This window comes from Salvelinus sp. IW2-2015, unplaced genomic scaffold (assembly GCF_002910315.2).
Source record: "Salvelinus sp. IW2-2015 unplaced genomic scaffold, ASM291031v2 Un_scaffold1398, whole genome shotgun sequence".
Lineage (NCBI taxonomy): Eukaryota > Metazoa > Chordata > Actinopteri > Salmoniformes > Salmonidae > Salvelinus > Salvelinus sp. IW2-2015.
This window is the reverse complement of record NW_019942882.1, coordinates 214369-240248: the sequence shown is the minus strand read 5'-3', so window position 1 is coordinate 240248 and position 25880 is coordinate 214369. Positions and strand designations below refer to the sequence as shown.

The following is a 25880-nucleotide window of genomic DNA, read 5'->3' as shown; positions in this document are numbered from 1 at the left end:
GACAGATTTAACTTTATTTCACCACGGTCAAACACAGATAAATAACATTTGTCATTAACATAATACAATCAACACAAATGTGACTTTTTCAGGGACCCACATATAGAGGTTGATGATAATTAACTTACATCTATGACATTTCACAACATTAAAGAGATTTGAGTTGTTATATTATGCACAGAGCTTCCATCCATAGTTGTGTCTTGTTATCATGGTGCAGGTTAAATTGTTCTCTGATTGAATTGTGTCTGTCTGTCTGTCTGAGACAGATGATGGGTAGTCATTATCAAACTGAAAATCCAAGCATCGCTTCACACTGTTGGCATCTGAAGCACCTCAGGTTCATCTTGTGAAGAAGGTGAGACAATCCATTTAGCGAGAGGCATAAACAATCAACTCTTGGAACATGATTGTTGGCGTAGTCTCCAATGGCCATCTTACTTGAAAAGATTGTGCTTGTTATACAAGACATTTCAAGTCCTGAGGTGGAACATTGGGAAAGAGAAGACAAAGAACATAAGACCATACAGAAATGAGAATACCGTAACGTCAGAGCAACAACACTTTTAAATGGAGATAAATCTAGTGCAGGAGTGGATATTGTGTAATAACATACTTGCTATGTGTCTTGTAATGTAAATACAATATTTGTTGTGTAGTTGACATACACTTTTTATGAATGAATCAGCTATTGAAATAGGACAGGATACTATCTTCCGTTTTCTGAAGCATTCCCAATGTGAAGCCTGATGCATTGTTCAGGCTATACTACACAGAGAATTGAGAGAATTTGGAATATGAGTATCACAACTAAACAATGCATTAGACTTCAACACTGGGAATGCTACAATACACTGAGGAATGATATGAACCCTCTGCCATTTCCCCCTCACAGGTTACTTGATAGGCCTCCAGTGTGCTTTGCTTTTTGAGACTTTACCAATGTGTTCTCAACCTATTCCTTTTTAAACTCGGGATTTATTGTAAGCAACTTCAAGTTCTCTCTTGACGGCACTAAACAAACTGATGGATGTCTACTCTAAGGTACTTAAAACACAGTTTTCTTAAAAACAGCCAACTCGGCATCTCTGAAAACAAAATGAAGTTGCTGGTTTTGCCTGATAAGCATACAACATATATCGTACTTCAGTGGAGGCTGCTGAGTGGCGGACGGCTCATAATAATGGCTAGAAAGGAACGAATGGAATGGCATCAAACACATGAAACCCATATTTAATACCCTTCCACTTATTCCGCTCCAGTCATTACCAGAAAACTTGTCCTCCCCAATTAAGGTGCCACCAACCTCCTGTGTTGTACATACTTATTAGAGTAATTTTTGTCAACAACTCCACGACTGTCATGACTGGTAATGTAATGGCAATGTTACAGTAAACCATAACAAAACAAAACAGTAAAATGTGAATGGAACAATCAGACCCTAGACATTAACTCACTAACTGCCTTTACTCAATGCACCACATTGAGTATGCTGTCCTACCAAGCAAAAAGGCAGCAACTGCTCATTTGGTCGAAAATTAGTTCATGTCATTTTTGCTACAGTAAATACATGCTTAATCATGTGGACAAGTATCCTGCCTCTATTGTATTGTGTTTTGGAGAAAATGGGGGTCATGTTATTAGTAACTGGATAAAGTTACTGTGAATACAAGGTAAATAAAAGCAATTTTTCTAAGTTCCACGCTATGTACATCCTTGGGGCCAAGCTTCCTGCCATCCAGGACCTCTATACCAGGCGGTGTCAGAGGAAAGGCCTAAAAATTGTCAGACTCCAGCCACCCTCGTCATAGACTGTTCTCTCTGTTACCACACGGCAAGCGGTACCGGAGCGCCAAGTCTAGGTCCAAGAGGCTTCTAAACAGCTTCTACCCACAAGCCATAAGACTCCTGAACATCTTGTCAAATGCTCTTTTACACTGCTGCTACTCTCTGTTATTATCTATGCATAAGTCACTTAGTAGTAACTCTACCCATATCTGCTACCTCAATTAACCGGTTTCCCCTGTACATGTTATTTTACTGCTGCTCTTCAATCATTTGTTACWTTATTTCTTAAAACTGCATTGTTGGTTAAGGGCTCGCAAGTAAGCATTTTTGATTTATTTAACTAGACACGTCAGTTAAGAACAAATTCTTATTTTGCAATGACAACCTACCCTAGCAAACCCATACGACGCTGTGCCAAATGTGCGCTGCCCGATGGTACTCCCAATCACAGCCGGATGTGATGCAGCCTGGATTCAAACCAGGTACTGCAATGACAGAGATGCAGTGTCTTAGACCACTGCGCCACTCGGGAGCCCTGCCTGGTTGTAAGGTGTAGATGTAAGGTGTAGACCTTACATTTCACCGTCATTTGTATTTGGCGCGTGTGACAAGTAACATTTGATTTGACTTGAAGTGACTCCAAAGCCACATAACTGGGTCACGATCAGTTGTCATCAAACAAGATGAATCATTCTCTAATAGAATCAATTATACTTAAGATTGTCTAAAAGGAATTTCTCACTCCAGTTTGGAGTCTACAGAACGTGGCCTTGGCCTCATACACAGTGTAGATGTGCTATGCTGTAGAAGTCTTGAGAAAGCAAGCAAGGGCAGTCAGCTGAGACTTTGAGACAGTTGTCGTTATGGAAACAGGCAGCACTGACATCTCTGGGTTCACGACCAGTGAAGGTCACTGGTTGACAATGGTACACAACACCTACTGAAAAAAACAGGAATAGAGCTGTTTTTCATCTCAACCTTCAACATGTTTATTAAAAGACACCTATGCCGAGATGCAAAGTAACATTTAAATTACAACCCTATTTGTTATTCATTTTTCCCAATTCTAATTACTGTATAGATAAAAAAATATATATATAGCATGTCCACTATTCCATCACTCTGGGCCATTCATGTGTCACATGGCAAAGCAAAACACTTATTCTTTGGATTGGGGATAGCCAGAGGGTGCGAAGAAGAAGCAACACAGAAGAGTTGAATGTTATCATATTTAATAAAGACATGGGACAGAAAATACTAACTTTATTCACCTCACTTTACACTAACAAAGGCAAGGAGGAAAGAAATGATGGCATGATCTTTTTTGTTGGGGGCGGGGAAATGTTTTTTGAACTTGCAAAATTACTGTATTTCTAGGAGAGCAATAAAAAGTCCTACGATCAAAATGATCTGAACACTGCAGATATAAATGTAACATAGAATGTGTATTAACGCTCCATCACATGGAATGCAGAACTATGTCTTGCTCTATAATATCACATTACATTTCTAAACATTATGCCTCACTCGTGGTGAGTGTATCTGTTGCTGCAAGTGTATCTGGATCCTCCTCATCCCATTGCCTGAGTTTCACACACTGTTCAGCAGTTCAATAGTCTGCATGGCTTTTGGCTGGCACACACCACCCAGCTTCCCCAGGCCCAAGTCATCCAGCCATATCCTATGGGCAGCTGAACCTTCACCCAGAGGGCACCTCAAAGCATTTAGTTTCCACTCATATACACAATTTTTTTAACATTGCAGGCATGGAGGTACTCCGGCCACCATTAGACCTGGTAGGGATAGAACACACACATACTCACGCGTGCATACACATGCACACGTACACACACACACACGCACAAACACCACACACACACACACACACCTGTCTCTTATACACATCTAGATGTGTATAAGAGACAGCACACAAAGCTCTAAAAAGTGAGCTCTTAAATCTACAATCTGTAAGGTATGCATACCACCAACAAACACATTGAGCTTTTTCACATGCAAATAGCACTAGATTTTGTAATGTCCAATGACATTCCATGAGAGCAACATTACTTTAAAAAAACATGATTTATGGCTTATACATTTTTCTTCAATGAAAACATAAACAATGGAGTATGTCAACATGGTGTCCACACACAGTTTACAGCAAAGCCATTTTAACACGCAACCATATTCAGTTATATTTGTCTCTACTCACCTCTTTCCCTGGTTTCATGGTAGTTGCTAGTCCAGTAGATATTTGGATGATTCAAATACTTGCAGTTGTGGTACAGTCCACCCAGAAAGCACCCAAGGACCGTACCATTCCATAGAGGAGAGATGCTCCTATAGTCTAAATCAGGGATGGGCAACTTTGATGGGGGCCACAAAAAAACGGAACTAATCATGAGGGGCCGCAGTGGCTCATGGGTCTGCATACCCTCCTTGCGAGGAAAACATTTTAGCGTCCCCCCTTGTGACAGCAAAGAGAGAAAAAAATGTTTTAAAGTTCATTTTGCCATGGGGCAAGGAGAACATTTTGCTGTTTTAAAGCAAATTTGCTGAAATTCTACAAATTTTGCCATGGGGTGGAAAGAAGATTTTGCAATTTTATAACTAATTCCCTGCAATTCTACATATTTTGCCATAGGGTGGAGGCAAATGTTAGCTGTTTTTAATATGATAACTGATGATCAATGGGCCCCACCCTGGTGATAATTCGATTATGCTTACTACAAGTGTAGATAGCTGGCCCCTATAATAATTTACCAATCTTTAAAAAAAGCTGACATAGGCTAATTGAGTGACTGCTGATGCACAACCACATTAAGAAATTGTAGAGCCTGTATTATATTATTCTAACTCTCAATAGTAAGTTCATCCCRCGACTGAGTTCCAAATTATAATAACTTTTTTTTTAAGTTGTATTTTTTTTAAATTATTGGTCAGCAGGCCTACAAATAGGGTGCGGCCCGCAGGCTCGCCAGTTGCCTATCCCAGGTCTGAATGTCTGGTTAAATTGACTCCCCGGAGAGGCTGGCATCATGCAGGCTCAAAATAGAAATAGTCTAATCTAGCCAATGCATTTTCAATGTATTTTTTAAAAATATTATAAAACAATGAGCTGTACCTGTAACAGTATATTTAAACAATACACATAACTATTAATCTGTCCTCAGTAGTCATTTTCTACCAGCTGGTAGTGAAGAAGTAGGCCTTATCCAGAGGTTCGCCACCATTTTGAAGAGTTAAAGAAATGCGAAATATTTGGTCTGCTGGTTAAATATGCAAGTGATTTTCTTAAAAACTGCTATGATAGGCTTAGGCATCTCCATCATTTATGTATATAAACATCTACATAGGCTACTCACTATATTTCTAAAACACAGCGAATCGCTTTTATGTGCATCAACGTGATCCTCTTGACATGATCAAATTAAAGCTAACAAAAGTAAGCTATTTGTTACCAGCGCCAACTCCACTGGCCTGTTGTCCTGGCTATAAATCACGTACATGCTGCCGCAAAATGATGGATGGTATTGGTAACCTATCCTGGCTGAATTCATCCAATATCAATCCAAAATACAGGTTTTTGTAGAGGGGTTGTTAAAAATTGCAGTTTTTGTTGTTGCTTATGTGTGCGTAAATACAGCCCACCCTGGTTGCAATCGTTTGTATGAGCAGGGCGCCATTGCTCTAAGATGATGATGAGGATGAGGAGGGGGAGTGCAGGATGATGATGCTGCTACAGTGAAATTTCATTTTTAATATAATTATCAATAATTTTACATTGGTCATTTACCAGAATGACTTTTTCCAACTCCGCCGCTGATCATATAGGCAGCTTTCTATTCACATATATTCCACCAACGTTTTGAAAATGGCATGTTGCAATTGCCCTTATATGTCCACGGTGCTACAATAATCAAAAATATGAATCCGTGTCATGCATATGGAAAACACTGATATGGAAAATGTTGAAAATATTTTCTTTAAAATGTTTTCATAATCCAATTGCGCCACACTGTGGAGTTGGTCTCTCTCTCGCTCTCTCTCTCTTTCAATGAGGGTGCGTAATTTGCTTTATTTTCGAAAGTGCAATATAATAATTTTTAAATCATATATTGTATACTTGCTCTCTTTAAATGGCACCATATTGATCATATGCCAAGTTGTTCATCAGATGTATAAGTAAAATAACATTTAAATGTATAAAATTATAATGGTAATACTGTAGGCCTGTGAGTTTTGAGGACAACGGTGTAATATTGGTCCAAACTATAGACCTCTGCTTCCATCTTGTGGCAACCAGGCGTAACGGCTGATTTCTCTCTCTCTCTCTCTCTCTCTCTCTCTCTCTCTCTCTCTCTCTCACACTCTCTCCACTCCTCTCTCCTCTCCCTCACAACAACGGATCCTCTCCTCTCTCATCTCTTATCTCTCGTCTTCTCTCTCTCCTCTCTCTCTCTCTCTCTCTCTCTCTCTCTCTCTCTCTCTCTCACTCTCTCTCTCTCTCTCTATCTCTCTCTCTCTCTTAATATCTGCACTGTTGCCACGGCACTAGGCGAATCTAATCTAGATCTTCTTTAAGGCAATAAAACTAGATTGCTTCCTTTAAATGAAAGCTCCGCTTTTATAGCCTTTGAAATCCTCGTTTTATTTGGAGATGTACACGATCCAGAATGATTTATGTCGAGGTTCAAACGGTCAGGATGACGAAGACCCACACAGTCCAAGTGCATATTTCCTGAAGTATTCTATTCTAACGCATATATAGCATTATCACGGGGTGAACTATGTTGCACATACCGAGATGTTTGTTTTATTTTGTTGTTGAGACCCCCCCCCCCCGCCCCCCCGCCACCGTATCGACTGCCCATCCAAAAGCAATTTCAGATAAACATAGCGCTGCTTCTGTTCTGGCATTGAGAAGCTGCATAATTTCCTCGTGTATTAATTAATGCGAATATAAGAACCGAAATTTGGTCCCAAGGTGAATGTGGTTCATGGAGAATATTTCTACTTCTATAGTCGGAAAAAAACGTAGTACTACGCCTGAATGTGATAGACCTTGAACTAGGTGCTATTCAGCAAGTTAGTAATTGTTAAGGAGAATAATTCGCGTTAGGTCTGCACGGAGACCTGTCTTTATTATAATACTCGATTCTTCTCCCAAGGACAACAAACAAAAATCATAAATAAACAAGTAGGTCTAGAGCTATCGGAGAAATTCATTTAGGCCTACATTCGGATTTATACATTCAAAACCAATATCCCGTGCTCTGTATTATCTATTGGTAAKTCTACTGCATTCATTATATTGTCATTGTTGAAAAATAACCGTTTATAAGCCTACACTAAAAAATATTGAAATAGAAATGTCTGGAAAGTGAACGGATAAAGCTAAGGGAAATTAGTATTGCATTCAGATTCCTGAATTCTTGAATGTCTTGTCTCGTGTCATGGTAGGCCTATATGAATCAAGTCAGATATTTTCCAAAGAGATCAGAAATATGCTATCCATAAAACGGATATARMGCTAACAGGAAATAAGACTGCTCGAAATTATGAGTTTTAAAATAGTTTTGCTGCCCAGTGACCGAGCACACACTTCTGGGGACAGACAATAATCGTTCTTTGAGTTRGGAGGAGAGCGAGAGAAAGAGAAATGAGAGGGTCTGTTGTTAGCATAGCTCTATCAAGGAAGAAGGACTCCCTGTTATCTGTGAATGGGGGTTCTTTTTCCACAATAGATAAAGCACGAATTTTTTATTCGTTTTTCTTTGAGACAACAATGCTTTATTTGAAAGCTGGACACAATTTGGGTTTGTGAGGGATCCTTTTCTCCTTGCCCGAGCCCAGCTGTCCATATGGGATACAACGTGTACAACAAGGATCACAATGGCACCAACTGACAGGCACGACAAAAACCCAAGGATACGTCTCCCTGACTCGGGGATGCACTGGTCAAGATAAAAGAACTGAATAGCACCAAGAAACTCTGACAGTCTCTCTATCCACACTGTCTGCACTCCCACTCTGGCTACTCGTTAATATGCACGCCTCTAACATCCACCACAACCGGCCCTGGGCCTTTGTGTGATTTTTGTGTGGTGTACTGTATATTGTGTCACGATGGACTGCAAACAACTGCCCCGTCACAGTAGTAAATCTCGGGGCATCGGGGTTAGGGCCACACAGAAATCAACATGTTTTATTGACTTAAACGGAACCTAAATGATGTCAACGCTGTGTTACGCGGGTTGCTATAGCCAGGGGTGTTTATCGGAATGTATCATTGTAGCCTAGTTGTGACGTCTAGTTGTATAGTCTAACATTAATGTCATCTTTTTTTTATCAAGTTTTTATTTCACTCGAGGTTAAGGCAAACGGAAACTGCAGGCAACAATAGTCTAGAAACATTATCTAGAAACATTATGTTGGAAATAAAATGAAATGCGATAAATTAGGCTATACTTCAATTATATAGCTTATTTCCCCTTCCACAGATATGCGCCCTTAAAAAAATGTTGTAGGACCCTGGGTTTCTACCCAATAGTGCTATATGAAATCGAAACTATTAGCCTATAGGTCATTCAAGGAATGCTATTTCCACTGTATTTAAAAAAAAATCTATAGCCTATGGAATAAGCAACAACTTCATTGTGAAAAAACAATGCGATACAACTCGGCCATTAGCTTGTACAAATATGATTACGTTAATAACTAGTTAATAGAGCGAATATTAGTGAATAAGTCCCCGGCACAGCTCGCAAATGTAAACATTGTAGCCTCTCTGAAGAAAACATATTGAGTCTCTGTAGCCTGGACCAAAAGCAGTGGCCCCTTGAGATAGAATTCTGTAAATAATTAGCAATTCGTGCCAATGTAGCTGTTTGTTCAATGATAGTGAGGGCGACTCTAACATCTGTTCAATAAGATCTCGGTGCGGGGACAAACACAATGCAGTTAGGATTTTGTCAAAGGTAATGAATGATTTTACCCAGGATACTGAATTGGGTCTGATAATCCGCAATGCGCTCTGTGATTCACTTGGGACCAATTTGGTCCTTGTATCGAGTACTTTGCTGGGTACCCTGTTTTAGATAACTATTTGGATACAGCCAACATTCGTAGCCCATCGCTCTATAGGCCTATATAACCCATCTACTAAAAGCTACAGTATAATGCATAGGCTAACATAGAGCAAGAGATATTGAAGACTATACGTGACTTGACTGATATTCCTTTCACTTTCTGTGTTTGCTTGACAACAGTCACGTGCGTAAAACCGTGCGTAAAATCAAAACGTTTTTGCATTAAATCAATTTAAAAATATACCACTTCACACCCCAATACGAGAGCAGTTCGAGACCTTGAAAAGGAGAGCTTTGACTCAAAGCTTCTGAGCTGAAGATGCCCCCTTAATTAAGTGAGTGGATTTTAGGCCCATTTCAAAAGTGACTTTAGTTTCCTTATTACTGACGTGTTCAAATTCTGAGAATTTATCAGGATTAATTTAGGTTCAAAAAATAAGAATTCAAGTGCGCGAAAGATAAATGAACCTCCTCTCTCTGCCACTTTACGCAACACGTAGGTCGTCGTCCCTCTCCTTACCAATGTTAAGCGTGTGTATTCAATAAACCAAATAGAACGTAGTTAAGACACGCAAACCAAAACGTAATTTCTTCAACACAGCATTTTATTAAAATCCTTATAAAAATCGGTATATTTCCCCATCAGCGCGCGATTGAACTGTTATTCACATAATCATATGAGATCTGTTACGACAGTCATGACAATTTCGCCACAAATTCTTCCTTCTTTTTTTATTGGAAATATGTATATCTCCACTTATACGATCCTGCATGTTTCTGATTTGCAAACAATCACGACAAAGTATTTACAAAAAACAAAGGGAAAAAAGCTAAAAGTTGCCAATGTTTATTCATGGCCATAAATATTTTCGGTCCATTGTAAAAGAAGCAAGAAATCTTCTATAATTATAAAGTGGTTCTGTACGTGCTTATAACACGAAGGACAAAAAGAAAACATTTCTACAACACACAAACATACTTTACAAAATTTCACAAGAGCATTGACATTCTTAAATCTAGGGAGAGGCTGGACCCAGTTCTCTTAACGAAAACATGTAAACATGGCGCACACATTAGCCCCCCAAAAAATGGTAAATAGGCCTATGGGTCAAGCTGCAAAATGAAAAGTCTTTATTTTGTAGTGAACCCCCTATCGTGCTCTTAAAGGGCAGCCCCGCCAGTCTCTACTAGTTCACCAAGTCCACTGTTGCGTTTGCAYCAAGTGATGTGCTGAAGGGAATTGTGGCGTGGTGGCGGCGCWGTACTGAGCATTATATTGCATTTGATGAAGGGTCTGGGCGCTATAYGCCGAGAGGGGGAATCCAGCCTGAAAWGTGGCCGCCAAGTCCTGAGCTTTAAGAGTATGACAAGGCTTTCCATCCCTGACTAAGACAGGCACGGCCACCCGCCGGGGAGAGGGGAGATGGGTCACTTCCATACCTTTTTCAGCGCGCGCTCTCTTCATTTTGTACCGATGATTCTGGAACCAAATTTTCACTTGAGTTGGTGTCAGGCGAATCAAACTCGCGAGGTGTTCTCTCTCTGGCGCGGATAGGTATCTCTGTTGCCTAAATCGACGCTCAAGTTCGTACGTCTGTGCCTTGGAAAACAGCACTCTTCTTTTTCGCTTCTTACCGGAGTCGCTGCCGTTGCTTGACGTTTCCTTGTCATTGTCTGGCGATTCGTCCGCGGAGGGTTCTGGGGACTTGGCTGAGTCTTGAGAACTTGCTGAAAGACCATGCACTGCGTGGGAGAGACAAAATACAACGGTTAAAATGGTTTTCTCGACTGAAATACACCTGCCAAGCACACATGGAAATGTTAGGCTGCTACATGTAAAATAAATTTTTCAAAGCATGTTAAATTAACGCATTTCGTTTGTACAGACAAAATACAATGTTATTCGTTTTTTTGTGTGTAATACACAGGGTCAAATTTCTGAAGTCTATTTTATGTGTCTTTATAGTTCGTTTGTACAGCCAAAATACAATGTTAGTCGTTTTTTATGTTGGGACACACAATATTGATTCCCATCAGTCCCCAAAGAAAGTGAATCACTGAAGCAGCAACACCATGCACTGTCTGCCTACAAATCTTCATCATGCAAAAAATGTACATTTCTGATGTCGATTTTATGTGGCTTTATATTCTAAAAACGTTTAGAGTCACTAGAGCACATGTAAACATTAAATGATTTTAATGGTGGTAACGCCTTAAATCGAGCGCAGCAATCAATGCACGGTGAATAAAGACGAATGCTGCACATCATTCAAGGGCACCAATGAGCCCAGACACTAAGGAATAGAGTGATTCTGCATTCAATCAAGTATAGATTTGATAACACATATATGATGCGTTCTCACTCACAAAACAGGCAGATACAAGTCTTAACACCAACAGTATGTGCAATGCAAATGAACTTAACATTCTTAAAGAGTACTTACGTGAATATTGGATACTGTCCGTGGTGGCAAGCCATCTTGTGTAAGGATTGTCACTACTATCATAAAAGCGGTTCTTTATAGGCAGATTTTGAACGTTTTCTAGCGGACTTTGTACCAAAACTCCAGTGGGTTTTGTCGTCTCCGATCCCTCGTTATCTTCCTCCGGTCCAGTGATAGATCCTTCTTCATCATTCGTGTCAGGGAGGTCCAAAATGTCCTTCACAGAAAAGCCCGTCTTTGTGTTGGTCAACGACATATTCTGGGGAAATGTATGCTGGAAATTTGCTGCACCAGTTTGGCAATCCGCTGCTTTAAAACACAAAACACAATCGCAGTTCAGAAAAAAATTATATCTCAGTGCTGTTTTACCTTGAACTATTAAAAGAAAATCATGAGCCTCTGTCGATAACCATTGCCTATCCAAGTAGTAGAGGAATCAGTTCTGTAAGTCCAGGAAGAATGCCAAAGTGGCTGAAGTGCTATATCTGTCTCATTGATACTGTGCTACTGCTGGGTGCTACGGAGAAATAAGCCATTACCGGTCCGATCAGCCCATATAAGGTTGGTCTCAACACATGAACCTGCAGTGAAAAAGCATTAAAAACGCAAAAGGTTGGCCACGTGTGGGCGGGTCTTGGGAGTCAAGTGGATGAAGACAGTGTTTGCAGATGTGAAATTGTGGGTTTTGGGCAGATCCGAGCCTCTACCATTGGTGCTTCAGAACATGATGAGTGGTATAACGTGTCAATTAATTACAAAGATGGGGAGGGCCTTTTTTACACCCTATTTACATACAAAGGACCTCCAAGTAGCTTTACACTCCGAATACTTGAACGCTCGTTTTAACAAATTGCTCCTGAAAAAGCTTTTGCCTTGTACTCTCCGCATATATAAAATATTGAATCATTAAGCTGGAAAACGTATTTTTGATGGTTTGTACAAAACTGTGGTCTGGGTACCCGTTCGATAGCCTATTCATTTCTATCATATTTTATCTCCTAAATAAGACATTGTCTGATTTTTTAACACCTATTTATGTAAACCATTTGAGTCAATATTTTGATTCAGGTTTAGGGACAAGGGGCGTAAATAAAATAAATCGGATTATATTTGTTTGGAAAACAATTTCGGATATAATATGGGCAATGAATGATAACCTATAGACAATAATAATATTGACGAATAGCCTATAATAATAATAATAATAATACATTATAATAATACATAGGAATAATAGCAGCGTTTTAGCCGAGATGAAGAATAGCCTAGCGTTTATGCATGCTTTTGAAGACTATATTCTAATCTTGACAATGATGGTTTTGAACGTGCTATTGAATTGAACAGAACAGGTTCTCACAGCATGCTCTAAGAACTTTTTTAAAGACATTTTTCCAATTGCATTATTGGGAAATTGCTTCAATGTGCGTTTTCCCCCAAGAACACAGCAGATTATTGTTTGTGCAGGCTCCTTCGACGTGCTTTATAAGTGCTCCATCGTCACCTCTTTCATAGAAAGCAAAGTATCATTGTAGATTCGTTTATTTTCCTCCCTTCAATACTTTTTTTTAGCTTCCCCTCTCTCTGCTGTTGCCCCTCTGCCTCCTATCTAGTATGTGATGTGGGTGACAATGTTGCACGTTTCTAGCAAGTCCTCTGCGCATCCTGGGTGGTCGGACCCGGCCAAACACAAATACAAACCGATTGCTAAGCTGCAGACAATGGGGGAAATGTAGACAAATGTCCGGCTCCTGTTGGAAGCTTTTGTCTGGGTGCAGTTTTTGCATTTATTTCAGGGGCGAAATAATGGATGATTGACGCCCCTGTACAATGCTTTCTAACTGTTTGGAATAAATCTGAGGTTGTTCCTAGTTGTCATGGCATTCAACTGCTTTCAATGGACTATCTCTTCATTCCGTCCTGAATCCTTCCACAATAGCCTATTAAGGAAAGTCCTTCATCTTAGCACACACACACACACACATACATACACAGACACACACTCTCCTTCTCCCTCTCTAGGACGCAGACGAGAAAGGTGTCAGAACATTTTATTCAGTGCCTAAACATGCCATTTACTTTACTGGCTAAAGTTTGTGGGGTTTCCTACCCTCCCGCCCACAGAGGCAATTTCACGAAGGAAAGCCCGTCCTTACACAGTTTGAAATACAACATATTTGAAAGATAATATCAACATAATTTTTTTGATTATTATTGTTTTGTTATTATTATTATCCACACTGGATGGTGGTAGGTCTGTTTTCCTTCACCCACGGAGCTAGCAGTGCACCTGACCTGAAAGGTAAATCGTTTTGGCATAGGCTATATAATTAATCACACTGTCTCAAACAGCGACAGTGACTCAATTGAACTGAACGGGGTTTGAGCAAAGTCGAGCTGTGACATAGCAAAGAGGTTACTGCCTGACCTTATCTGCCGAGTATGCTGCATAAATGCGATGTGTGAGGGACACCTTCGGGGGTATCCAGCTCGCTCTGTGTGCAGTAAACAAGCACAAGAAGKAGGCTTTTTGTTGTTGTTGTTGCAACGCCTATGTGCACATCTCATCAATATATGCAATATGAGACAATTACTTAATTTTACGAGTAGCCTAATTTTTATGTTCAGTAAAACTTAAGTTTATGCATTATTTATAGTCATGTCATTCCGCTTGGCCATTCTTCTTTGTGGCAAAATGAGAGTCCGCTGGTGTTGATGGTAGTAGGAGCGCACGACGCGGTCTGTGGGCAGTTATTGGGGATGTATTTGAACAATTGAAGTGAGGGTTTCGGCAGGAAGAGGTAAAGTGGCCGTGCCTACTTCACTTCGAGAGCCATCTCCTTGTGTTTACCTGTTTACTTTCACATGTAGCTCAAACAGGCCGCTTGCCTTTTCACTCTGACTATGGGCAGTGGTCTATTTATTGCCTTACCTCCCTACTCTTCTACATTTGCACACACTGTACATAGATTTTTATATTGTGTTATTTGACTGTACGTGTAACTCTGTGTTGTTGTTTTTGTCGCACTGCTTTGCTTAATCTTGGCCAGGTCGCAGTTTTAAATGAGAACTTGTTCTCAACTGGCCTACCTGGTTAAATAAAGGTAAAATACAAAATACAAAATAAAAAAAGTGCGTGGCATTCTTTAACAAAGCAGGTTCAGCTAACTTGACGGGACCGATTCCTGGCAATAAGTGACTTATAATAAATGTGTCCAACCAGCCCACTGCAAGAAGTGAGCTTAGCTTACTAAAGCTTTTAATGAATGAATATCCTACATATTCTACATGATTATGTTATTACTATGGATATATCATTTCACACTGAAAAATGTAATACAAAGAAAACTAATTGCAATGATACCAGTAATGATATACATAATGGAAATATTAATTATATTATTAATACTGATACTATTTAGGATGTAATATTTATGACGTTTATAATAATGATAATAATAATAAAACTGTAATAAATCGTTTCCTCTCTCGTTATATTTAACTCCAGAAAATGACAACACAGCATTATGCCCGGCTGCCAGAGGGTCTCAGGCGCAGCGTTGACAGGGGTGAGTGAGTGTATCTTCTGCTGTGTATCGGACCCAGTAATGATCGGACAGAGAGAGTGTTGATGCGTAGAAGAACCAAGATGCAACCCTGACTATTGTTTTTAAATTGGCGCTTTGCAACAGATAGAGCGAGGCTCGTGGTTTGCATTTCCGCCCAGTTGAGTGTAATTGTCGCTAAAGGCATTGGATACAGTCTAAACAATACATTACCAGTGTATTCTGAATTCACATGGGAATTCCTAGCTCTTTCATCACTGGTTGTGTGTGTAACTAAAACGGAGCATGTATAAAGGTCTGTAATATTCGACTGATATAAATAATTATACTGCACTTGAAAAAATAGGCATACTGTTGAATTTGTTTAGTTGTGTTTTACACAAATAAATAATAGAGAGCTAAGTTCTGCTGTAAACAGCTTATTTTATAAGACGGTTCTCATGCTTATAATTGTTACAATACAATACCAAACCAATGCAGACACATGCATTCACCATCATCACATTGCCTAGGCCTAATTAATTTTCAAATTAATCAAAAAAGGCCGTCGGACGAATAGATMGTTCTCACCCAAATCTCCCCACATTTTAAAGAAACTATTGTTCACGAATGAAGAAAGGCCTTTTATACAGTTGATTAAATACATCTTCTGATTGAATGCTTTAAGAATGCTTCAGGACGATGTATTATACCGTTGATCATTCCTTTCTTTAATCTCTGAATTTCAGTGTGTTTCGACACCTCAGGCTGGGAGTTAAGCTTTGATAAAGGTAACCCCGTTTGCCTCGAGGTGCTCATGATAAATGTATAAMGTGACATGACCGATTCCCCTCCTCTATGATTGAAAGGCTATATATAATATGCAGGTAAAAGTAGGCCTACATCCGGTTTATTTATGGGACTAAGTCATGGCCCGGGGAGGGTGGCCCGAGGCACAAATCATTTGGAGAACTTTGATTCCAGAAATCCAAGCACCTTTCGCTTGCGGGCAAACCCAATGCCTTTATTCGTCTCCCTTCTTCTAATGATTAAACATGTCACAACGAGATTAGCGCTGCGCCCGTGCCCAGAGGAGATGCCTTCATTTGTTAAACCACCAATTTAYTTGTAACGTTGAATTTCATGCTGCACTGTTAGTGTGTGTGGCAGGCCTTTATCTGGTTCTCTGAGACAAATTGCTAAACGGTTTATTATTTTTAATCACTTCCCCCTTTTATTGTCTCACATAGAGACTATAAGGAACAATTTGCTAGAGTCTCTGCGACCTGCTTGAAATTAATCATACGAGAAGCAACCGTTCACACTTTGTGCATGCATTCACCCTGCAAACACGATTACATTTCCCCAAACAATTCGCGTCACCTATACCAAGCAGCAAACGGCTCCGGAGTCACTAATATGACACAAACATACTGACACAGTGTCCTTACGCAGGGCAGACAATGGTGTTAAACTGTCTTTGGAGAGGCATCTGTAATACTCTAGCGGACTCTACTGACAAAGCAGTGACATGACAAGGGGGAAAACATCGTCGGATGCAGGCCTGTGTTAAACGTTGGTCAGTTTTCTCTCTCAAATTTTACTCAGAACAAAATCAATACTATCTTGCTTCAATAGTACATATTATTTTCACGTTTTAATCCTAACTATTGCATCGATTTTACCATAGCAAAATACTTACAGTCCTCCCATTATATGACACACATGCAGACAAAAGCACTGGAAATAGTTTCTTTTTCTTTTTAGCATATCGTTTAAGTTGTGGTTCATACACAGTTACCCTGGACACGAGAGTGATTTAACTATCCTATTTGTTTTGAAAGTTAGATGTAGAATATGGTGGGAAATGTGGGCACAGTGACAGTCATAGTAAAACTTCGTGCGCGTAAAATCATCAACATCCACTGCTCCAATAGTAATTCAAAACTAGTTGTGATACACATTCAAGTTTAGGAACATCACAAATGCAATACAAGCTAGCATTAGAAAATCTGAAACACGTGGACATATAGGCTACGACATTCTGGATTTGATGTTAGGAAATGGTGTCAGGCACAAACGCACACCCAAACACAGGGACACAGCGAGGAAAAAATAAACCGTATTATTCTACATCACCTGCCACGCACAGTATCTGAGGGAGTTCAACGATCATAGGCATATTGCGCTCACCTGGTGACTGATGACTGGAATTGGATGAGTTGTGTAGCCTGCGTTAAGACAGCGCGCGGTTAATGAAATATCTCCAAATGGGAGTCAGGAGTGCGTGCAGAGATAAGCTTGATGCGGTTTATATACCCAGAAAGCAAGTGGTGCTCTTCTGATATGGTCCAAGTGCGTTTGCATAGCTGGCCAAGTGGCTCTGCTCTTGCTGACTCGCTAACATTGCATGATGTTTGTTTTCCCCCTGCTATGACGTGAAACAAAATATTGGCCATATGTTCATCGGCAATAAATTGTTCATGAGAGATAACACTGCTGCCTCTTGATGGTGCTTTTAACTGGGCCAACCAGACTTTCTATTTCAGGTTGCCTTTTGTGCCACTAAATCGTGATGTTTAAGATGGTACTTTAGTTTTTATATGTGAAACTTGGATATTTAAAAGTGAACTGAAAATGAGCTCAGGAGTTTGTCGGTTCTTTAGACCATGGCTCGTAGCCTAGTCGTTGCGCAGAAGGATCTCTAATAAATCGCTTGGTAACCAAGATACAACGATGCCAAGTGACCAGATGTGTCATGTTATCCATGCAACACCCCCGTTTACATTAGATACACTGATACAATGATTGATAGCAATGTCACTATGATTCTTTGCAATTGTAAGCCATTCTCTCAATGGTGTAGTTTACACACAGTAGTAGCCTAATAACTGAATAAGAAAACATATGCAAGCTGGTTTATTCTATCTTATAAACACGCAACAAGCGTGGAAATAATGACATTAAAGAAAATTCGTATTTTACAGTTCACGCATTATATCAATCAATCGAAATGTATAGGCCAAAAAACATACTTCACCACAATCAATATTAGATTTAATCTATATCTCAATTTAAACGTTATAGCGTTCATGTTGAACTGTTATAGGCTACTTTCCATGTCACTAACAATTAGGGCTGTAGTATACATTTATAATACAAATACAAACAATAATAGCAAAAATAGCAATAACAACAACARCAACAATAACAATATATTTGATCAATTATATAATAATAGTCTAATATATTTTACATCATCTTTTTAGGTTATAGCCTAGGGTCTAGGCTGCTGTACGATCATGCATCGCAAAATGCACTTCAAGGGACTAGGGTTCAACTAAGCTGTAGCCACATGAAACCACACCTTTGCATAATATCAAATAGCCCACACGTTTTGATCCAATACTAAAATGAATCAWTATGCTACATGCTGCTATTCATAGGCTACAGTAAGCAACTTCTCATCCCCCATAACAGCGCGTTTTGACCATCTCAGCAATTTAGCTGTAAATTCTCATTATACACTTCCRTGGGAGTTTCCAAAGATATGATGTAGGCTGCAAGTGTTCATTAGTCTATTACCGAACCAGGGTTACGTTCACCGTGGTAGAACGTTAGTCCGTCATCATGCAGGCTTCGTGAYAATATTCATATGTAGGCTAAGTTGTAAACATGGCTGACATTTATATATGACTCAAGAATCACAGGAAAYAAGTAAAAATATGATATTTAAGCCGGATATAAAAACTATATTCATAATACAGTGGAGTGTCTTGTAACATTTGGTGCCAACTGAATTTAAAATAGAATATCTACTCATAGATATCTAAATGATATTGCATGGATTGAGAAATGTCTTTAATTCAGAAAACTGAATTAGCAGATGGCAGCAACAGGACTAAGTAGCTAAGTAGGCAGGGATGCCAATGATTGCTGTGAAGAAAGTGATATGAAGCATCATCAGCTGTGGTATTATGACACCCTGGGGGAGGACAACTTGAATCAAGGCACAATGATTTTATTGTGGGCAGTTTGGAATCTTTGCATGATAATAATGCTGTTGCCTAGTACTGCAGGAGAGACCATCAATCAATACMGAATACATTACTGATGGGGGTTTTGTGCACAGCCACTTTACTGCTGAAAGACTAAGATTATCCTCCCTGCTATCACCATGTTCAAGAGTATAGCTAAGTCGTTGGGAATACAAATAAATAAATTGGCCTCATCCCACTTTTCAAATTCCACATTAAGCCAAAGTAGTTAGTTAGAGTTTGGATGTATTCATGAGGTCCCGAGGAGTGAGAAATACTTTCCACTCACCCGCACTGTGAATCCCCTTGTGCTGTTTGAGATTCATCATAAGTGCTCTGTTGACTAAATACAACACCTCCTGAACAAGGACGAATAAGATAGGCCCAGCGGTCAAGCTATTATCAATCCCTGGTCTGAAGCCCGATGACTAAGACACTTCAGATTTAGTCAACGGCCATAGCAAGACACCGACGGCATGGCATTCTCAAATCAATCTGTTCAAGTTTTAATATATCGACCACTCGAGGAGAGCTGAGAGAGGGAGAGCTTCTCCTCTCACAAATGCCAGGGAAAGTGGGGTTGATTTTCACGGGAAGATGCACTTTCGGAGAAAATGTTTAATCAACATGAGGGCACACTTGTGTGGTTTTGTGTGAGCCCTGCAGAGTGGCTGAGACTCCTGGTCTGGGAGTTGTTAATATACATTACCTTTGGTTTGTATCATAGACAGGCCTCTCCTATTAAAAGGCACAGCAATTTTTCCTCAGCAATAGATCCACTCATAGAGGTGAGGTACTAGGAGTCCTAGCCCTGGTGAATGGAAGTCTTGGCCCACTAAGAGCTGAGAGAGAAAGTAGAAATAAAAGCCTTGTTTTCCACAGGCTGAGACAAAAGTGCCTGGTTCAAGAGATTGGAGAATACTATCATTTATTGTGTGGTGATGGCACAATGTGGGAAGAGAGGAGCTGTGGAGTGCTGGGTCAAAAAAGTCCATCCTCTCACAGTTCCTCTCGGAAAGGCAAAGGGAAGGAGACAATGGCTGGAGAGAGAGAGACTCAGTAAAGTCGTAAAGTGTTTCCAAAGAAATGAGTCTAAAATGTTACGACAAATCTGGCATTCTCCATCAACACGTTTGAATCAAGCACCTCGGATGGAACTTAAAGTACATGTGTCTTGGGTGGAAGATTTGAAATGAATAACTCTTGGCGTGGAATGCTTTTTGTTCAGGGTTAGGCCAGTAACTTCAATAAACAACTCAAGACATTAACCTGTATAGCATAGGTAAAGGACCTAGAATGCTGAATACACTATTGCCACATGAGTCTTGAGACACACATTACATGCCAAATAGGACACATACATACAGTACATGCCATACTCAAGGCCTTTAACTAATGGCATAAAACTCCAAATTCAGAATGTTTCTGGCTTACTTGGTTACATACTGAGTCACATACTGTACTGAAAAGGCAACGTTGAGCAACAATTGTTGCCATTGACATAATACTAGGTGTAAATTCTTTAACGCTGTAATTGGCTGGAATGAAAACCAGCACTCACACTGTCTCATTGAATGGTGCAAACCATATTTTTGACCAGTGATCAATGGAAAGACTAGCGAAACACATTTACAGTGGAATGTTGAGTATGCTTCCAGGATTTGCTACATGGTAACTGTTGAAATGCCTTCCAATTAATATACTTAAAACATTAAGGCTTTCAATAGTTGTCTACCAATTGTTAGACACGGACCACATCTGTACGATGAGGCTTTCAAAACAGTTAGGTTCGATAAGCAATGTATATTGAGGGAGGAGCGTTGTTGGGTGCTCTTTCACTGCTGTAAGAGTAAGGTAGAACAGCATCCCCACACTGTCATTTTCCATCAAGGTGGACAATAAGTGTTTACCAAGGTGAAAACTGAAGAGCAGTATCAAGTCACACGGTTATGACCAGCTCAACAATGTCTTGCTCACTATTGCAGAGGCGTTTATAATGGGTGGAGAAGCCTGAGAAAAAAATAAACTGCATAAAGAGCAAGCAGACTGTCACAATGAAATGGAAATGCTGGGATCTGATGGTCTCTCAGAGCAGTCATATGCCAAACTATTCCCCACGGAGGGGGGGGGGGGGGGGGGGGTTAAAGGATAACGCACTAAATGAATGGAGAGATAGTGGTTTCAGAGAGGTTTCTTTCTTTTGCAGTTGCAGTCAGTCACCTTGCCATTGATCGGGAAACAATCCTTAGCCAGACCAAGGCCAGATCCATCCCAGGTAAGTGAGCCAGTCCTTGCTTTCACACTCTAGCCCTTAAGGACCGCTTTGGAGTCTCAACTTAAAAAGCTGTGCAGTGATCAAATATTTGGTTTGCCTCAACGCCATAGGTTCATAGTGAAATAGTGGAGAGAGGAAGCTCATATTATTGTATACATTCCTAAACCTACATTATATATAGAAAACATGGACATGGGATGATATTGAATAAAGGACAAGCATGTACAATATCAGAAGGACATTGCACAAAAGATGGCCTCATGGAAATAAGGCCAGTGGGAGCCTATTATATTTTTGGACTATTCAGACAACCTTTCAGATAAACCATGCCTTCAATTCTGAAATTTCCATCCCCAACTTCAACATTTTCCGCCAAGATAGAACTGCCAAAGGGGGTGGAGTTGCAATCTACTGCAGAGATAGCCTGCAGAGTTCTGTCATGCTATCCAGGTCTGTGCACAAACAGTTTGAGATTCTACTTTAAAAATCCACCTTTCCAGAAATAAGTCTCTCACTGTTGCCGCTTGTTATTGACTCCCCTCAGCCCCCAGCTATGCCCTGGACACCGTATGTGAATTAATTGCCCCCCATTTATCTTCAGAGTTTGTASTGTTAGGTGACCTAAACTGGGATATGCTTAACACCCCGGCCGTCCTACAATCTAAGCTAGACGCCCTCAATCTCACACAAATTATCATGGAACCTACCAGGTACAACCCTAAATCTGTAAACACGGGCACCCTAATAGATATCATCCTGGACAACCTGCCCTCTAAATACACCTCTGCTGTCTTCAACCAGGATCTCAGCGATCACTGCCTCATTGCCTGCGTCCGTAATGGGTCCGCAGTCAAACGACCACCCTTCATCACTGTCAAACGCTCCCWAAAACACTTCAGCGAGCAGGCCTTTCTAATCGACCTGGCCGAGGTATCCTGGAAGGATATTGATCTCATCCCGTCAGTAGAGGATGCCTGGATATTTTTTTAAAGTGCTTTCTTCGTCATCTTAAATAAGCATGCCCCATTCAAGAAATTTAGAACCAGGAACAGATATAGCCCTTGGTTCACTCCAGACCTGACTGCCCTTGACCAGCACAAAAACATCCTGTGGTGTACTGCATTAGCATCGAATAGCCCCCGCGATATGCAACTTTTCAGGGAAGTTAGGAACCAATATACAAAGGCAGTGAGGAAAGCAAAGGTTAGCTTTTTCAATCAGAAATTTGCATCCCGTAGTATAAACTCCAAAAAGTTCTGGGACACTGTAAAGTCCATGGAGAATAACAGCACCTCCTCCCAGCTGCCCACTGCACTGAGGCACCACCAATAAAATCTACGATAATCGAGAATTTCAATAAGCATTTTTCTACGACTGGCCATGCTTTCCACCTGGCTACCCCTAACCCGGTCAACAGCAACTTGCCCAAGCCTCCTCTATTTCTCCTTCACCCAAATCCAGATAGCAGATATTCTGAAAGAGCTGGAAAATCTGGACCACTACAAATCAGCTATGCTAGACAATCTGGACCCTCTCTTTCTAAAATTATCAGCTGCAATTGTTGCAACCCCTATTACTAGCCTGTTCAACCTCTCTTTCGTATCGCCTGAGATCCCTAAAGATTGGAAAGCTGCCGCGGTCATCCCCCTCTTCAAAGGGGGCGACACTCTAGACCMAAACTGTTACAGACCTATATCTATCCTACCCTGCCTTTCCAAAGTTTTCGAAAGCCAAGTTAGCAAACAGATCACCGACCATTTCGAATCCCACCGTACCTTCTCCGCTATGCAATCTGGTTTCCTAGCTGGTCATGGGTGCACCTCAGCCAAGCTCAAGGTCCTAAACGATATCATAACCGCCATCGATAAAAAACAATACTGTGCAGCCGTCTTCATCGACCTGGCCAAGGCTTTCGACTCTGTCAATCACCGCATTCTTATCGGCAGACTCAACAGCCTTGGTTTCTCAAATGACTGCCTCGCCTGGTTCACCAACTACTTCTCAGATAGAGTTCAGTGTGTCAAATCGGAGGGCCAGTCGCAAAAACCATCAAGCGCTATGATGAAACTGGCTCTCATGAGGCCCGCCACAGGAAAGGAAGACCCAGAGTTACCTCTGCTGCAGAGGATAAGTTCATTAGAGTTAACTGCACCTCAGATTGCAGCCCAAATAAATGCTTCACAGAGTTCAAGTACCATATACATCTCAACATCAACTGTTCAGAGGAGACTGCATGAATCAGGCCTTCATTGTCGATTTTCTGCAAAGAAACCACTACTAAAGGACATCAATAATAAGTAGAGATTTGCTTGGGCCAAGAAACACAAGCAATGGACATTAGACCGGTGGAAATCTGTCCTTTGGTCTGATGAGTCCAAATTTGCAAATTYTGGTTCCAACCAGCGTTTCGAAGAGTTGGTGAACAGATGATCTCCGCATGATCTCCGAACTCCTTCAAGACTGTTGGAAAAACAATACCCATGAAGATGGTTGAGAGAATGCCAAGAGTGTGCAAAGCTGTCATCAAGGCAAAGGGTGGCTATTTTGAATAATGCAAAATATAAAATATGGTTTGATTTGTTTAACACTTTTTTTGATACTACAAGATTCCATTTGTGTTATTTCATAATTTTGGTGTCTTCACTATTATTCTACAATGTAGAAAATATAAAAAAAATATAGAAAAACCTTTGAATGGGTAGATGTGTCCAAACTTTTGACTGGTACTGTAAGTAAATTAGATATTTCTGTATTTCATTTTCATCAAATTTGCTAAAATTTCWAAAAACATTTTAAGAACTTCTCTTTAAGAACTCAGTGATGACATCACAGCTATCAGAAGCTGACAGTGTTCAGTTCATTAACCTATTGCATCAGGATTAAAACTGAATGTTTCTAAATGTGAAATCTTATGTTTATTTGACTTTAATGAAAATAGAAAATATTCCTGTAAAGGACTGTGTTAAATATTTAGGAATACATCTGCCAAAAAACTACTTAGTCAGACAACATTTGAATTTCTCTCCTAAAATTAAGAAAACCAAAAATATATTCAATAATTGGCTACAAAGAGATCTTTCTATACTTGGGAGAGTACTTCTGTCCAAGGCAGAGGGACTGTCTCGTTTTGTGTACCCCGCATTATCATTATGTGTAAATCCTGCTACTTGTAAAGAGATCAATAAGACCTTTCTTGACTTCATCTGGAAAAATAAGTCTCACAAACTAAAAAAGTCAGTCCTTTCTAACAAAAGAGTTGAAGGCGGTCTAGAAGTGTTGGATTTTGTTGACATAAATAACACTTTCAAGATCAACTGGTTGAAAAGATGTTTGATCAATACTGATTCAATACGGTTTTTCATTCCAAATAATGTATTTAATAAGTTGGGAGGTCTTCAATTTTTACTGAAATGTAATTATATTCCTGAAAGATTACCTGCTAAATTGGCTAGGTTTCACCAACAAGCTTTAATGGACTGGAAAATATGTTTCCTGCACAATTTTTCCCCACATAAAACTATTTTGTGGAATAACTCAGACATAACTGTAAGGAATAAGTCATTGTTCTATCCCAGCTGGCATGAGAGGAATATTGACTTTGTTCTTGATGTTTTTGACAACGAGGGTAATATTCTGACATATGAACAATTTATAACATTGAAAGAGTTTCCAATACCTTTCAGAGAGTTTATTTCTGTGATCAAAGCCGTTCCCAGTGGTCTAACTACACTAATGAAAACTCATCTTAGCTTTGGTAATGATCACAAAGTTTATCCAGAACTCAGATTGGAAGGCGTGGGTTTACTTGAGAAATCTTGTTGTAATAAATATATAAGACAAATTCTTCATTCACAAAACCAACTTACACCGAGAATAAAGTTTTTCTGGAACACGCTTATTCCTGACATTGTCTGGAAAAATGCATGGTTAATGCCTTACAAATATTGTATACCAAACAAGGTTAAGGAAGTGCACTTTAAAATTTTACATAAGATATATCCATGTAATTCTATGATATCCAAATTTGTGGCAATTGATGATATCTGCATTTTCTGTGAAAAAGAAGGTGAGAATCTGTCTCACTTGTTCTTTGAATGTAAATTTGTGTCAGAATTTTGGGAAAACCTTGCAAAATACTTATTTACCGTTATGAACACTACCTATGTTTTTGACATGAAATATATAATATGTTACTATTGCAATGATAACAAGACCACTRAAATGATTGTGAATTATTTTATTCTTGTTGCCAAATACTTTRCATTTACATTTTAAGTCATTTAGCTGACGCTCTTATCCAGAGCGACTTACAAATTGGAAAGTTCATACATATTCATCCTGGTCCCCCCGTGGGGAATGAACCCACAACCCTGGCGTTGCAAGCGCCATGCTCTACCAACTGAGCCACACTTCATACACAAACAAAAATTCAAAAATTCAAAAATTCAAAAATTCTATACCAACATTTTTTTGTTGTTGATTGAATTTAACTATTTTATTAAAACATTAACCCGTGTGAGCAATAACAAGAATAACATTTTCCTAAATCATTACAATAAGWTTTTTTCAGAGTGATATCTGCACTCTATATATTGATATAGAGATATAGATATTGCACTAGAATTGTTTATTTTTTAAATATTTTTTGTTTGTTTCAGTATTTTCTCGTTAATACCCGCGTTCTGTTTTGTATGATGTAAGAA

General features: G+C 39.7%; 1 protein-coding gene across 2 annotated transcripts; it reads right to left on the bottom strand.

Moving 5' to 3' along the window:
* Positions 1-7: 7 nt before the first annotated feature.
* LOC112067736 (homeobox protein Nkx-2.2a) lies at positions 8-17217 on the bottom strand. 2 transcript variants are annotated; one of them, XM_070439085.1, is made up of 3 exons: positions 11324-12022; positions 10320-10622; positions 8-480 (listed from the first exon to the last, which is right to left on the bottom strand). In XM_070439085.1, the coding sequence occupies exons 1-3, from the start codon at positions 11577-11579 to the stop codon at positions 287-289; spliced, it is 753 nt and encodes a 250-aa protein (XP_070295186.1). In that variant the 5' UTR covers positions 11580-12022; the 3' UTR covers positions 8-286. The 2 variants fall into 2 exon arrangements, with proteins under 2 accessions (XP_070295186.1, XP_023993922.1); XM_024138154.2 differs by lacking the exon at positions 8-480 and adding an exon at positions 17059-17217 and having other exon boundaries at positions 9464-10622; positions 11324-11629.
* Between the last annotated feature and the right edge of the window lie 8663 nt (positions 17218-25880).